Source organism: Esox lucius, chromosome 12 (assembly GCF_011004845.1).
Source record: "Esox lucius isolate fEsoLuc1 chromosome 12, fEsoLuc1.pri, whole genome shotgun sequence".
Lineage (NCBI taxonomy): Eukaryota > Metazoa > Chordata > Actinopteri > Esociformes > Esocidae > Esox > Esox lucius.
In genome coordinates, this window is record NC_047580.1 from 14,730,091 (window position 1) to 14,746,700 (window position 16,610).

The 16,610-nt window shown below is 42.8% G+C and overlaps 2 protein-coding genes across 2 annotated transcripts in view; one reads left to right on the forward strand and one right to left on the reverse strand.

Annotated features, from left to right (window-relative positions):
• Positions 1 to 128: 128 nt before the first annotated feature.
• On the reverse strand, positions 129 to 15,221 carry wrap73 (WD repeat containing, antisense to TP73). The gene is made up of 13 exons (XM_010875680.3): positions 15,110 to 15,221; positions 14,350 to 14,442; positions 12,592 to 12,744; positions 11,921 to 12,037; positions 5,784 to 5,856; positions 4,531 to 4,634; positions 4,250 to 4,336; positions 4,025 to 4,159; positions 3,097 to 3,174; positions 2,435 to 2,540; positions 2,022 to 2,147; positions 1,205 to 1,396; positions 129 to 439 (listed from the first exon to the last, which is right to left on the reverse strand). Exons 2-13 carry the CDS (start codon positions 14,416 to 14,418, stop codon positions 327 to 329), a joined length of 1,353 nt encoding a protein of 450 aa, XP_010873982.1. The 5' UTR covers positions 14,419 to 14,442; positions 15,110 to 15,221; the 3' UTR covers positions 129 to 326.
• tp73 (tumor protein p73) overlaps positions 12,064 to 16,610 on the forward strand; it is a 47,488-nt gene continuing 42,941 nt past the window's right edge. Inside the window, exon 1 of the mRNA XM_010875682.4 lies at positions 12,064 to 12,193. Coding sequence (XP_010873984.2) covers positions 12,162 to 12,193 — 32 coding nt within the window. The 5' untranslated portion in view covers positions 12,064 to 12,161. The remainder of the gene's footprint in view (positions 12,194 to 16,610) is intronic.

Below are 16,610 nucleotides of genomic sequence, written 5' to 3' on the forward strand. Positions count from 1 at the left end.
TGAAGAAGTATTGGAAATAGTACTGGTTAAGACACTGCTGCGTGAATCTAAACTTTAATATAAAATAATTGTCACACCTCTAGATTTTACATATTTACATAAACACACAAATGATTATAAAAATGACATTCAGTGTGGAAGGTTTTATAAATGTACTTTGTAAACTTGTTTAAACAGCTACTCTTGGCGCTTCAAAACGACTTCATTCATGTAAAAACAATGCCTTCCCTACATCAGGGTCCTCCACTAACTAAGTGGAATATGAGCTGCAGGGACCCTAACGCAGATCAGTGCCAATACATGACCGCTGGTGGAACAGGTTCTCGTCAGTCGTCGTGGTTGTCAGTCTCCATGTAGCAGAGGCACAGTTGGTCTTTCCCCACGAGGATCAGGGAGTCTCCGCTGCAATGCCAACTCAGAGAAAGAACCTGGAACCCCCCTGGAAGAGACACATGGATGTAAGGGTCTCTCCCAACACCAGGCCAGGACTCTAGAGGACCCTTTGCGTTAACATCTTCCCAAAGGTGATAAGGAATATACTTAAGATGCTATTTTCTGTGTGAAGTTGTGGAAGTACCTCTCGAGCCACTACCTTCCATAGTAGCCTATGCCACTTATAAAGGAGCATTCATAGAAGTTTTGTATGGTAAAGAGAGCATTTGACAGGTGCTCCCCTTGGCTTAAATTGAGTGAAAGTCCAGTAAATGTTTTTTTTAGGACGGGGGTCAAATGCATCAGTAGAAAGTCCTTTGAAAGTAGGCTAGTATGAGGACATGAAACTATGCTTATCATCAGACGTGTGACCAGAGGAGTAGTAGGGGGTAGAGCTGTTCATTCTACTGCTAGCAGGGTGAATGTCTGTGCTACACAACAGAACAGACATCGTTTGTGTCTTTGTTCCCTTAAGTCTGATCATTCACCTCCCTAACGGCTCTTCATTACAATTGCTTAAAAATTGAGTGTTAAAGAACTGTAACAAAATATCACCCTCTAACACCAAACAACAATTACAGATGATTGAAGTGAAGGGAAAAACTATTAGCCAATACTTGTTACATGTTGGGGCATTTGACGGAGCTTAATTACTCCTTTCCTAGCACATGCTATTCCAACCCAGCAGCACCTCCTCCTGGTAAGCGGTGTATGACGACGTACTCGGTATGTTTTGCGGTGGCGACGCCGGCAGGGGCCGGGGCTACAATACCTTCGGCGGGGACCGTGACGGAGACGCAGCCTGCCGGGGACCAGAGGTACAGCTTGGCGTTGCCAGTGCAGAGGGCCAGGCGGGGCCGACGGGGGTCCCACTGGAAGCAGCGCACAGCTGACGTCTGCTCCAGCACGGCCAGCAGCCCCAGCCTCTGGATGTCCCACACCCAGACCACGCTGGCCATGCTGTCTGCAGGGGGTTAGGACACAGTCCGGTTAACACAACGCTCTCTAGAAAAGGTTCACTGTAGGCTACGTAATTCAAAACAACACTGTATAACACAAGACTGACGAACGAATTCCCATTAACGGAAATTGAAATCAAATGGATTATATGCAGAATGATACATTAGAATACTTATGATACTTATTATTTGTCATACAATGCAGAAGTGTTTTTTCTTACAGTTACTTAAACTATGCCGGAACATACAGTCCAGATACTATAACTTGGCTATCCAATATATTATAGTAATACTGTATTCAGTATAATAACAATGATCTTGCAGACTATGATTTAACTCATGTACATCTGTATGTATTCCATTCAACGTGTTCTCAAAAGAGTGGAGTACAGAAGATGTTCCCAGCAGAAGCTTTGGGAAACTCCAGTTTTCCTGGTCCAACAGACTAAAGATGCTGACACCGCCTTTTATTAAAGCAGTCTAGCAGTATTGCAAGATGTATGAATCCGCCAATTCTGTATGAACAATAACTGTCAACATCAAACAGGTACATCTGTAACTCTGGATAATAAAGCGGTTAGGCCACTAGGGTTAGGCCAGGAGAGCAAGGTTCCACAGTGACTCCCTTACCGTTCTTCGTGGCGAGGTAGCGGTTGTCTGAGCTAAAAGCCATGGAGGAGACCCCTATTTTAGGGTTGGCACGGTCCAGGTCAGGTTTGATCACAGGCAGCTGGACCGGCAACGGGCAGATCACATCTACAATAGTGGGATGACACAAAAGCAGGCAAAAATAAATTACAAACGCTAATAAATTAGCCACATAAAACTGGCAAAAAGTTAAAGAGCCTAACTTGGATTAAACAAGATTGTAAAAGGTACATATACAAATCACACACTTTATAAATCACAAATCTACAATGGTTTCCAGAAAATATCTTTCATAATACTGGTGTTTTAATGAAACCGTTGTAGGTAATAATACTGCATATGGAATTAAATGTCCACTCGTTTTGGCAAACAGGGGCAGGCTGAGTTATGCTAACATTTGCTCTGTGTGTTGAACAGGGTGCTGCCCATGGTGATGTGTTGCTGGATGGACAGGTTGTCACTCCCCACACCCGGCCTCCTCTCCACCTCCTTGTACATGACCTGACAACACAAGCTCCAATCAGTTACCTGGTAGATTCAGCACTTTTTCATTCACACCTTAGGCAGCAAACGATACAGACAGGTACGGAAACCAAATGAATTCTGCCTGGTAAACTGACTGACAACGTGTCCGCAGCAAGTTGGGGAATAGCTACAGAGGGGAGGAGAAGGGATGAAATCTGGTGATGTATGTTGGTAAGGCAGGTTGTGAATTGAATGACCAGTCAGGGTCAGGGCACCCGTTTAACTTCTCAACTGAAAGACAGCACCTTGTCCCCTTCACTGCTCTTGGACACTGACATTCAGAGGGTCTATAGATCGGTGGCACTCTGAAGTCTTCAGACAAAGGCTGGTCTATAGCTCCTCCCTCTTGAAAAACAGCAGCATGGTAGAGACGGCTGAGATCCCCATCACAGTGAAACTCTTTACCATCTGTCAGTGTCACTGCTTTACTGTCTGGGACCCATCCTTGCCCCTCTAACTTGTGTTGTGCCCATAGACATGAGCTTGGAGCAAATCACATCTCTGGCTGTTATGCATTGGAAAGAGTACTCACAGCTTTAGTGTTGCTGATGGTGGCTGGGTGGTCCAACTCAGTCAGCTTCTTCCAGGTGATGTGGTTTAAGATCCGAACCTGAACAGGACAAGCCATCACCACCAGTCAGACAGTTAAATGATATGATCTTCTTCATGACTATGTGCGGGCGATAACAGACAGATTGTAGTCTAGTCTTGGACTAAAAAGCATTTTCCATTGAAAGCACTTTTAGACTAGAACAAATCTGTGTCTGAAAAAGATGTTAAATGTTCGAAATTGAACTTATTAAGAATTCATTTTGGTCACATACTACTGTTGTTTTTCCATTAAATAAAGTAAACTGGTCACCCCCACAAATGAAAAACATCCCTGTGGGCCAATCTTGGTGATTTAGTCCATGTTGGATCTGTATGACACTCATCATTCTCTGAGATTGCCAGAGTTAGCGAGACTCATATCCCTTAAAGTGTGTCACTGAGCTGCATTATGTTACAATACAATGCTGGATCTCTATGGCAAGAAGCCTAATTCAGTGGACAAAGACCCATCCATAGTCTCCCCCTAGATTTTATTGTGGGTGATAAATAAAGAATTACAAAGAAACTTTGACCACGTGCACATTCTCTCTCTGTGTGTGTGTGTGTGTGTGTGTGTGTGTGTGTGTGTGTGTGTGTGTGTGTGTGTGTGAGAGCTCGGGTCTGCTCCAACAGAATGACGTTTGTATCAGAGCATGCATGTTTATAATTGGTCAAAACAGATTAAAGGTGATTCTCACAATTCCATTTCCCTTGTTCACATGTTCGGTATTGAGTTGCTACATTCTGATGGACAAAAAGTCATTTGAAATAATAAAACCACTGCTGAAGAAATGCAGTGATCTGCACCGGTTGTACAAAACGTACCTGGAAGGCACAAGAGGACTAGACTGAGGAGGCAGAGGACACACCTTTTCATCGTAGCTGCCTATAGCCAGGAACTGGCTGCTGGGACTCCAGGCCAGAGACTTGATCCCCAGCGACCACTCATATGCACTGTAGGTGGACAGCAGCCGGCCATCCAGCGAGTACAGCAGAACCTTGTACTGAGGAAAGAGTGTGTCCAAGTTCCCATCAACACACAGAGTCCCCGCTATGAGTCAAAAATACTGTCCACTCATTTGCCAGTGGCTTACCTCCAAACAACTGTCCCACACAGCCAGAACACAGCTGTTAGGAGACCACTCCACCCCTGCCATGTCCTGGGTCTCCGTCTCAAAGTGCTGTGAAAGATGGACAGCGAGGTTGACAAGAGGAACCAGATAACTGGCACCAAATTGACAGGGAAAGAATGAGTGGTCCTGGTCACGTTACGTTGTATAAAAACATTTAAAAACTAGATATATCAACCAATCATTGAATGTAATCAAACTTCATACAGACACTCCCGCCTGAGGAGGTCTGAGAGGACACCCACCCTCAGGAGGTGCCAGTCCTCACACACAAACACGCTGACGTAGTCTCTGCAGTCCCGGCGCTCTGCAAGGGCCATGTAACAGCCATCCCTGCTGAAGTCCATCCCTGAAACCACATGCCGGGTTGGGGGGGGGGGGGGGTTAGTACTATACCCGACTCAACACTAATCAAGTCTTGGTACAAATCTTCAGACAATGTTGACATATGGGACAATACATTGGGTCTTGGGCACTCGGTGGTCGGTCAAGTATAAATTGGGGATAGCGTTTCACAGCAGACTCATGCTTTAAATACTTCATGTTGCCTCAGGTATGCTACTGGATTTTTTTTCCAACTACTATGTCAAACAGGCTCTGAAGTGTAGTTACAGCTACTGAATGTTAAATCATGCATACGATTAAAATGCATTGGTGGTTCGTACTTTGCTTCAGCATTTTAAGAGGCAGTGTCGGGGTGTGTTGGTTTGCCTACCACTGTGTAATGTTAGTCAGAAATATGGTAATGGTACAGGAGGCTAAGCGGTCTACGATCATGACATGAAAACCAAACAATCAAATCTGAAACAAACAACCAATTTAAAAACAGGTCAAAACATTCACGAAACATTAATGGACATTGAGATAGTTGCTGCTAGCAAATCTGAACTGGAGAACTAAACTGTTTTTTTTGTTGTTTTCTTTTTTCCTGAAATGAATAGTTTTTTTGTACTGGATCTATGTTAAATGAGGCCTTGCTAAATGAGGGCTTTCGCTACTCAGGGGATTAATCCCTCTTTGTTCATCTTTCAATGACCCACGTGGGGTAGAATGCCTGTGCCAACCAATAAGAACAAGGCAGAGGTGGGACATGGGACAGCGTCTCTACTTGAGCACACAGCAACGCAGACTTTAACAACACGTATGTGTACATGTATTCCGCGCTGGTCATGCATGCATCATGGCTGGTCTAGTTTCCATGTGTTCTCTATCATTTAAGCCCACAGGATCCAGCATACTACCGGCATACAGGCACTTACAAATGGTTTACTGCGCGCGCGTGCGCTTCAACCATGCAAAGTGGATGGAGACCGAGACAAATAATTCCATTGGCCGCTGACAGATTGGTTATAGCAAGCAAGCACCATTTACTGTGGAGGGTTCCAGCTGTCAGTGCAGGGACTGTGGGCCCTAAGGTCAAAGAGGGATGGGATTCACAAGCCCCTGTGGCCCTCACCCCAGGTCCGCCCCCACAGACACACCACACCAACGTACTCACCCTTCTGACAGGCCTTGGGGTACTTTATGTACGACACAGCTTTGGTGCACAAGGACCAGACGGTTATTCTCAGCTGTACAAAAAAACAACAACAAAGAATCAGCCTCCCAAAACCACACATCTTTGATCCATGATCAATTATTTTAATGTCTACACCTATTTAATATGGCACCGACAGTATACAAATAACAGTGTCTGTCAGCACCAGATGCCCTTTCTTTCTTGGCAACATAGCTTTCCCTCTGTAAGTGAAGCTGGATGGAGACTTGAATGTGATAAGTGTGGAGATTTGGAAGCAGGGTGTCAACAACAGCCGTCCATTAAAAAGATCTCAGTCAACCCTTGGAGTAAGAAGACCGCTGAGACCTACTAGCTGCCCCGCTACATAAGTTAAGGGGTTTATTCCAAATACAGCAGTCACCCATTCAGCCTAAACAAGGGGCTCTGGCTGGCTGGGAAACAGCCCAGTCGGGGTCTGTGTGATGGAAAACGGTGTGCTGTATAAGCCAACAGCTATGAGAAATAAATTGTAGTACCAAAAGATGCCAAAAAGGAAAGTTATTCTATATCTCAAAAAAAAATATTATAAAATATCTAACCTATCCATCAACAGCAGTGAAGTACAAGTATGGCAGTTTTCTAGAATATTCTTACAAAAAAAAGGATGCTAAGTAGAACTATATAGGGCAGAGGTTCCCAGACTAGGTGTCGCGACCCCATGTGGGGACACCTGATATGATAATCGGGTAGGAGAGGAATGTTTTATAATTGACTCTCATAGCCTCACATAAAAAAAATAACAGTTATATAATTCTTAACATGGTTGAGGTAGCAATTTTTTTCTGTCGAAATGGGGTCGTTGGCTAAGACAGTTTGGGAACCCCTCATATAGGGCTTGGTAGAAACCTTGGCAGATGGTTCTCCTTGGAGCTTTCCAACTTTATTAGCCTTTGTGAGATGATCAATAACACTGTTGAATCTTTCTTAAATTAAATAGGTATAAGATCCAACAAATAATCATCACCTACATTCAGAATGACCGTCAGGGCACAAAGCAGTGTATCCTGAGACTATCATCTTAACTGGAACAACCATCTCTGTAACTCCACCTACAAATAGTACTTCCTGTATCTTGTATTACACAGTGACCAGATCCTTGGTATCTTCCCTGACTCTGCCAGGCCTGTACCACAGACCTGTTAAGTTCTTGCTTATTTAGGTGCATTTTTGCCTTCAGTCTAATCTTCAGCAAGTGCAAGGCGTGCTAAATTGGATTTCGAGTGATTGCCTTGGCCAGTCAAGAAGTTCACATTTCTTGTCCGGCTTTATGGCACACCATCCAATCAGTTTAGAGGAATTTCATTTGAATTAGACAAGATTTTAATAGAACTATAAAATTCAGAATGTATCCTGATGCTGCAGTCACGTTATCAAAGTCCCACCAACACTGGCTAAACATCTGTAAGTAGAAAAGGTGGCCATATAAATACTATGCTTCTTTTCAGAAGAAATACTGTAACAATCCAGCAATTCCTGAAAGGGTAATCCAAGAGAAGGTCTAGACAATACCTGCAGTAAAGAGGTTAATGGAATTCAACCTAAACATGGAAATATCATGGATAGGGGAAAAACTAATCTCCTTAAATATACTAAATGGAAATGTTCTAAAGCCCTTTATAAATCATAGAGCAACATGTTTTTACATACACCCTTGAGTCCTACACTACATAGGCTTTTCCCCGGGGGGTGGTCTAGCAGTCCAAGTCATTATCTTTGGAAAACATGAACCAGCGTGGATTTGAATACGACCCCCAAATACACGGTCACCCTCTATCCTCTAACCTAATGGTAAGTCAGACTTTTAAATAATCAGAACTAGGCTAATCCTACAAGTACAACACAACATTTATAATAAACACAGAGTTAGTGAGCTGAGCTGCTAAGACACAACATTAGTCATTGTAAAAGCCAACCAACCGACATGTTGGCTGTGTAGCGTGCCACCACAAGCATGCTATGGGTGTTAAATATAAGGCCTCCATATCTTTGTTAACAATCTATTAAGCCGATGCTCTAAATGCTAAGACTAGGAAAATGCAGGACTAAATTGGTCTCGGTTGTCAGCCAAGACTACTGCATGGCTTTATGACCAGATATAAGCCTGAGGTCCAAGTGACAAAGTTTTGGGTCGACAACACAAAAGTGTGAACAATTATCAAGAACGTCACTGTCTGTGCAGCCCTGGGAGGCAGCAGCTTATTTGCAATGATTCGCTAAGGCCCAGAACTCTCAGCAGGAAGGCATGAAGACTTCTCTGTGTGTGCAAACATCAGAAAACACACAGCTGTATGAAAGCCGTCGTTCCCGTCCCCCTGTGTGGCATCCCGTCATTCCCAACATTCCTCATCGGCCTGAACAGGGCTCACTCAGGGAAGGCGTTCAGACGTCAAGCTAACCTACCTTGGGTAACGGTTTAACGGGGAAGGACATGCTCCTGAGGTGAAGGGATCCAGCTGTGGCCGGTCATTAACCCCCGTCCCCCCCCCCCCCCGTCCCCCCGCCTCCTTATCTACAGGACCATGGTAACCACTGTCAACACTGCCCAACACACTCCTTGGGCAACTTGTATCAGACCCCACTGACATGAGGGGACTGGCTTAGTGGGGGCGAGGGGGGGGGGGGTGTTGTCACAGGGGAGAGGTTGAGGCACCAAGCTGTGGTGTAACTTTAAACTGGAAAGACGGAGAGAGCAGCGCATATGTAAAATAGGTGAGAAATGCTTCTCTGTGTTGCCTGCCCTGCCAGTCTGTGGCACCGAAGACGGAAAAACGAAACCTTGGAAACCAACATGACCCCGCAACCGGGAGCAACAGACTGGAGCAGTGGTCTCTCCACTAGTTTTACTGGAGTAAAACAAACAGCTGCTGATTCCACATGTCGAACAATGGGAAACAAAGCATGTCCCCTATTGGCCTTCACAGCCTTATCGTCGGGTTTACTCTTCTTAGTAGACATAAACGTAGGCAGTTCTATGTAGGAGGCCATGTGTCAAGGGGACAGGACATTTGAATTGTAGCAGAGTAAGTTGTGTGTTGGGGTGTTGTGGCAACCGGCTGGGTGGATAGAGGACGTGTACCTTTCGGTTAGGAACACAACTCTGGTTTTCTGAAGGAGGGAAACAAGGTAAAACGCACTACAGGGACATCTTCACAGCAAACAAACTGATGTTATATTTAAAGTTTTCCAAGGCCAGGGGTTTGAGTTAAAAATCTCTTCTCAACACCAGGCACATGGATTCAGGTCCACTCTTCATTTCAGCTTGACAACCTGGGGCCCTTGATGGGTCTTCCCTTGTGCCCTCCTTCAGTAGTACTTTTTCACTTGGTACGACACACCACCGGAACTAAAAAGTATCCTACCCTAAAGCCAGACAGGCAGCACAACGGTCTGAATTTTTTTTAAATAAGTTGACAGGGCAATTGAAACTGTATTAGGCCTATAGCCTAGAGCTTAAACCTCATTGGAAGTGATCTTGGCTGAGAAAACCTCAAGACGAATTACTTTACGCCACAAAATCTCTGATAGCAAACCACAAATACAACTCCCCCTGTGACAGCCCTTTTAATGCGTGTCAGAGTTAGTGATGCTGCCATCCCTGTGAGGAATCTTTGCACAAGCCGATCTGTCAGCAATGGATTAGTTAATATGCATTCCCATCAGAGACAGAATCGCAACCCAATATAGCCCATTCTCCTGTTACAGCCTTGTAATTCCCCCATGGATCAGACTGCAGCATAGCCATGCATCTGTCAGGGTAACTGATAGTTGATTGTCAGTGTGAAGCCATGGAAGCTACCCGTTTTCCTCATACCAACATTGCCAACAATGCAGGGATCCAGAGCCACTGGCCAGGCATGCAGCCAACTTGATCACAACAATGTAAAAACCATTAGAGGTGTATTACATTTGACGCCGGCCTTGAGGGGATTTCTTCCACCCTGGTTTTATTGCTTGCTCAGGTGGCAAGTAAAATTGTCAGTGGGAAATTAAATGCGTGGCTTTTTGATTAACCAGACTAACAGAGTGAATGTCATTTTGACAAACAAACCTATTTGAATGACATTTAGCCTATCCAAGAACTAATTTGCCAGGGTCCTATCTGTTCTGACAAGTGAGTGAGTGAGTAGATGAAATGTACAGGAAGCCAGGAGAATGCACTACGCTCAAAATTTGATGTTCCAATAGACCTCCATGTACAGCAGCCTATGTAATTATCTGTGGTGTAAACTAATTCCCTACCACATACATGAATGGTGTAAGAAGGCCATCTTTAATTGTACAACTTTTTTTTTTTTTACTAAAATTAGATATGCACATACAGTACCAGACACAGGTTTGGACACACTCTTTCATTTGAATGGGTGTGTCAAATAATTTGACTTGTACTGTGTTCATTTTAGTAATAAAATAAAAAGCATCTTATTCATTATTTGAAGTATTGCCAATTTAATCTCAGACAGAACCAGTCAGCACATTAAAGAACTTAACTAATTTCTTCAAACAAAATGCTACACAACATGCCCACTGACATTAGTTTCTTCTTAGCTGTTCGAGTGGATCTGTCCACAACACCAACTTCAATATCACACAAGAAATAAATGACCCAAGAAATGGCCCAGAAAACTATGGGTCGGGCCAGAGATCTCACAACAGACAACAAGCATGGAGCAAAGGACTAATCAGTTGGACATTCCAGTTTGAGTCGTCTGGCAAGGTGAGGGTAAGAGTTCAGACCAGATCCGGCCCGCAGCTCACCCACATGAGATGTCACACCTACAGACATTAATGTAAAGCTATACCACCGTGTAACACCATCAGCTCTAAACCGACAAATTGTATCCATGTATCAAAACGGGAGGGCGGGGGCGTGAATACGCATGCAGACAGTGGGTTCAACACACCGCAGCTGTCCCCTAACAAGTTAATATAGCCTCTAGTTTGAGGCCCCGGTGAAACGAAGCCCAGATACCAACACCCGTCTGGCACAGCCTTAATGAAGCCTTGGGCAGGGTGAAGGTGAGGTCAGCAGAGCAGGCACACAGGAACACTGCTTGGAGACAGGCTTGACACTCAGAACAACAGGTCTTCTTGCATGAGTTCCGAGTGACACTTGCAGGGGGAAGAAAAAGACAAACGGCTTGACCAGCTGATCGCTGACACTCGAGTTCAGAAAAACACGTGGCTGCCTGCACATCCATAATGGAAAACTGTTCCCTTCTCAGAATTTCAGTGGGCAGATTCCTCCAATGGACACGAGGAGACAGACGCAGGAAGACTCCATTCTATTCCTGTTTGTTGACGATGCAGACAGACACAAAGCAGAAATGTCCCAGACACTCCCTGCTCCCTCCTAGTTGTGTCAGGGCCCCAGCACCTGTCAGTGGTTCTGGGAGTCAGGTTCAGGCAGCAGGCTAGCCCTGGTGGAACGGGGGCCCAAGACCTAACACAAACAGACGGGCAGACAGACAGACCCCCCCCCAACCCCCATATCATGCCAGACGGCTGCACTTTCACCTACAGTCTTCGCAGACGTGCAAAGCAGGTCGCCATGATGTCACTTTGGCAAAGGATGTTCATTCAAAGTCTGAACTAAGCTGAAAAACAATCGCGTTACTTTTGTCACATCTTGTCAAGCCAAACTTGACACAAACAGCGGGTGACAGAATTTCACAGCGTACATGATGTGATCTGGATGGGTTTTAATCTTCCAAGAAGCGCCTTTACACATCCACCGTGGATTTCAAGGAGAGGAATATGGTGAAAACTCCCCTAAGTGCCAATTTAAGTCCCAACTTAAACCAACCCAGAACGTTTGACAGGCTTCAAGGGGAGAGAACGAGTTCACACTTTGCGGACAAGAAACAGAATAGGACTCGGAGGGAACTGAATTCCTGTGTCTATGACACGACAGAACACTAGTTGGCATAACTAAACTCAGGAATACATGTCAGATGGGGCAGTCTCTGGTGTCCGCTGGCTATTTTCAGGCCCTCTCCTTCCTTATGGACAGCAACAGTGGGCAGCAGACAGACATACGTATAAAAACACAGACACACTCCTGGTGACTTCACACTTACATGGAATTCCGTCGTGTTGAGAATGTGACGTCCGTCTGGGCTCCAGCGCGAGGAAACCAGACCGATCGAGCCCTCGTCAATCTTACAGTACCAGTCAGGCTGTTCCAGAGACCACACCTGGGAGGAAGGAGACAGAGTGACACAGGGATTGTAACAGAAGAACAACTGCCTCTCCCTCAGCCCAGAGCACAACTTGTTCTGAGAAAACGTTGGGTCGCACCAAGTCTGATCGAGGGACACCATGAAAGACTGGCGATGGTTACCTCTGCAAAAGTAAGTTTGTGGCTTTGATGTTACAAGAGGCTGTGCAGTTAAACATCTTTGTGTCAGGGCTGTAAAAAGAAAAAAACTGTCCCAGAATTTCAGGTTGTTTAGGACTTCTAGCCCGTATTATACTAATGTGATCTAACTATCTTAGGCAATACTGTTTGTTTGAGTAACATGGTGTACTCTAGAGTAGATATCCTACCTGCCATATTTATACAAATATATTCACATTTGATTCTTAACACACACATGATTTGCAGCATTTCCAGGGCCAAAGGAGGCCACGTGGGGAAAAAAAAAACTCCATTAAATAAATACAAAATGTCCATTAAATAAACACCAACAGCGATCAATTAAACATACAGAGATTATTTAAAACAAAATGACAAAGACAACACACATACCTGCACTAGTCCCCTCTTGTACATGGCACACAGAACAAACAGTGAATCGGAAGACCACTCCATGTGGACAACCTGGTCCAGGCAGGTGTAGAGCTGCAAGATCTGTAGGGTTTTCACATCTCGTACCACCAGCCGGTACTGAACACATGTAGCCTGGGGGGAGGAGAAAGAGGATGTTCATACACAACTACAATGCCAAAGCTAGTTTCCTGCAATTATTTGTATGTTGACAGGACTGCTGTGCTCTTAGATTTTCAATGTAATGTTTGAGACACTAATATGTCTCAAATATTTCATGTTTGCCTACGGGGCATAAAATCGGTCCAAATCTTAATTCTGTCTAATTCTGTATAGTTATAATCTGTTTTTAGTTCTGAAAGACTACATCATTGGAAAAAGCAAGCGCCATTATATATTTTTGTTTTATGAAAACATTTTACATCCTTAATTTAAAATGGAGCTATATTATTTTGGAAACGGTAAATTAATACAGGGAAAACAAAGAACTGTGTTCCTATTCGAGATATTAACTGCTCTGTTGCAAGGTCATGAGTTTCCCACTGCGCAGATAAAAAGGGCATATTCGGAGGGATTAAGTGGAGTACATGAGGTATGCATTATATTATGTTAATACTTACATTTTCATTGTAAAGAAGTAAAATATATTACACAAACAGTAAGCCCTTATGTGCTCTTATACTTACAATTGAAATATACTGTATGCAAAAGAAGTGAATCTACAATTTTGGTAACATCAAGTCAAATATAACTTGCTCTTGTATAAAAAAATATTAAAAATAATCTACCATACACACAAAAAAATCTATATACCGCTTAAAAACTCTGCAATTATCTACAGAGCCAATTGGGGTCGCTATACGAAATGAGTTATCTTTTGGGAAGTGTACATTTTATCTTAAAATCTGCAATAAACCCCTTGTGACAGGAGGAATGGAAACGTATGTGAATCACTAGATGTAACTGAAAGCCACCTTTGGCAGTGGCAGACAGTTTTGTTTGTTTCCAATGATGTCAACGGATTGCTGTTGTGTTGGGCTGTTGATTTCTGTCTTTTGGTATGGAGGTGTGCACTTGATGGTGGTTTCTACCCAGATTTATATACAAAGCTTTTCATGATACATGAACCATGAACCTTTTCACCCCTAAACCTTTCGATAACTTGTTTGAGTGAGGAACATCTATTTGCTTGTTCTAAATTATTTTACAATTTAAAACAATGATTGTCAATAGAGAAGGCCAATCTGTAAAATTTTCATTAATGCATTTTCTCCAAAAAGTAATGAATGACTATTTTGCACATGCCTACATTGAGTGGATTATCATAACCTAATAATTACTGTCTTCCCCAAGCCTTAAGTCAGTCATCTATCAAAAAGAGGATGTATTTTCTTGCTTCTGAAATATGCACCTGTATTCATCACAGAGCATTAGAGTAGGTACATGTCTGACATCAATTATGTCTTGACACTCTTGAAGGTGACACAACCACCAATAAAAGCAATCACATCAAGTCTACATATATTTTTCACCTTGGCTGCTCGGCGGTTCTATCTAGCCATCATGTTTGTGTGTATACAGAAGGAATTCATTAGGAATGTAGCAATACTGTAAAACACAATCATTCAGCTATTAATCAGATATATTATGAAACTGTTCTACTTTGAAATAAATATCCCATGTGTAGCACCATGAATCTTTATTATCTGCCATTCTTAATAGAGGCTAATGATTGCTTACCAAATATTTTCCATCTGGAGAAACTTTGCACAGTTGGTTTGATTGTTTGAAGACTTCAGAGAAGTTCATCCTTGCATTGAAAAGGACTGGTCACTGTGAAAAAAGAACATGGTCATTGAATAGTGGTCAACGATAACCACAAGATGGCGTCCTGAGACCATTAATGCCATTTCCAGGTTAAACCAAATGCATTGCATTACACTGGCATGTTTAGGCCGGGGTACCCTAAGTGAAATGTCTAATTAGAAATAAAGTAATGCATCTAGCTAGACAGTAGCGTACGCATTATTATAGCAAAATGAGATAAGCCGCGAAGGCAAGTTTTTGACAACGGTTACCATACAGTATGCAAAAGGTTTTGACTACTTCTATGGTACACAATTTAGGCTCTCTGGGTTTAACGGATTATGTAGTTATTGTAGTACAGTAACACCTGTTCATTGAATTGGCTAACATTAGCATTCAATATGTTATTGTTATTCATAACAGTCACGGATTTTATACAGACTCGCGATTTTAATGATTGCCGAAGTAAGCCGAATAGTTTTATTTAATTGCATTCATTCTGGTTATTATAAACAAGCACGCTGTCTATATAATAACCAAGAACAGAAGCAAGCTAACGTAAACTAGTCAATATACCTACTACTAGCCTATTAAAGTTTAGTATGCTAGCTTGCTACATCCAAAACAGTTACCCGGTAGTTCACTAACTAGCTGTTTAGCGGGATATTTTATCAAGAAATGCCGATCATCTCACCAGTATTCAGAAAACGCCCGACTATTACATGCAATCAAACAATTGCATGACAACAATAACTATACTTCGCCTCCAGTAACCGACTTTTCAGAGATCCTTTGAAAGAAGAGAACGGAAGGAAATCATCCCCTGCAAACGATCCGCCCAGCCGACTTTTGACCAATCATTCACGTTGTCAAGCGGTTGCTAAGCATGTATCCCTTGTAAATGGACAAATAATAAAAGGGCGTATTTTCTTCGAATGTAATGCAGGCCTACTGCTTTACATAATATAAGTATGTCAGATTTTTTAAATCATCTTTCTAAAACGAGTTTTATTCGCGTAATTATTATTGTATCTACTTGATGTTGCGTCGTTCCCAATTCGTCCGTTCACTCCTTGAAGACGTGCACTTTTAGAGGAACTGAACATCTCTAATCCACTTCGTTATTAAATAGTTTATTGAACCAATTTTGGTTCCAGTACTTCCATTCCATGTTAGTCTTCTAAAAAAAAATATGAAATCGTTCTGTTCCTCTATCCTGAGAATCAGTCTCTTTAAAATCCACTCCTTGTACTCCATATCATGCCAAATCTGGCCTTGCAACAGTTTCATATATGGACATTCTATCACTAAGCCTATTAATGAGCTTAAGGGCAACAGAGGATTTGATCTTGACTGAATAACCCTGACAGCATCTAAGGTAGGCCATCATTCAGATTTTAACTAATCACAATAATGCAAATGCTCTGTGGGGCAGCAAGTTATTAAACCGATGTGAACCCCCTATTTAGGTTCCACCATTTGGTTACCAAAAAGATACATAGTTATTCCACTAGTTACACTCGTGATAGCCCGCTGACTTGTTATAACTCAGTTGTCCACTAGTTGCACTCGTGATAGCCCCCCTGGGATGTCTCATACACAGCCCACAGCATTTGTACGAGACAACTGAGTTACATCCCTAACACAATAACATTACTATCCATTCTTTGGCACAATAAGGGTCACATACAGATTACATACTTGCTGTGTATTACTTCTCTACTTCAGGTGATATTATCTTATGAAGACCAAAAAGTGTTTGCTTGCATACTTGCTCAAACAATGTGTGTGTGTGTGTGTGTATCTATGGAGTATAATAATGTGTGAGTGTGTGTGATAAGTCTAGTGTGTGCATACAGTGAGTCTAAAGAGATTGATCATTGAATTATTAAAAGTGTCTTGCTTATTTTTCATCCTACCTGGATCCAATTTCTCAACGAATCTCACTCCCACAGGGCCAGAGGCATCTCAAGCCTTATCTCAATTTACATTGTGGTGTGGCTCAGAACTCTTCACCACACCTGTCAATGCATGTACTTAATTCTCACTTCAATCATTTGATTACTGAGGTTTTACTTACTGATTGCATCTGAAGAATTTTGCGAGAGGAGCATGTAACAATTTATGTGGTTTATTCATGTGTGAAATCCACAGGCTTGTATTTGGGAGCAAGCGGTTTGTACTTAGCCCTATTC

Coding starts and splice junctions, on each gene's coding strand:
- wrap73 (XM_010875680.3), bottom strand. CDS start 14,418: ATGAACTTCTCTGAAGTCTTCAAACAATCAAACCAACTGTGCAAAGTT. Junction 2,541..3,096: donor CCATCAGCAACACTAAAGCT/GTGAGTACTCTT, acceptor TTGTGTTGTCAG/GTCATGTACAAGGAGGTGGA. Junction 2,148..2,434: donor GTTCAACACACAGAGCAAAT/GTTAGCATAACT, acceptor CCACTATTGTAG/ATGTGATCTGCCCGTTGCCG.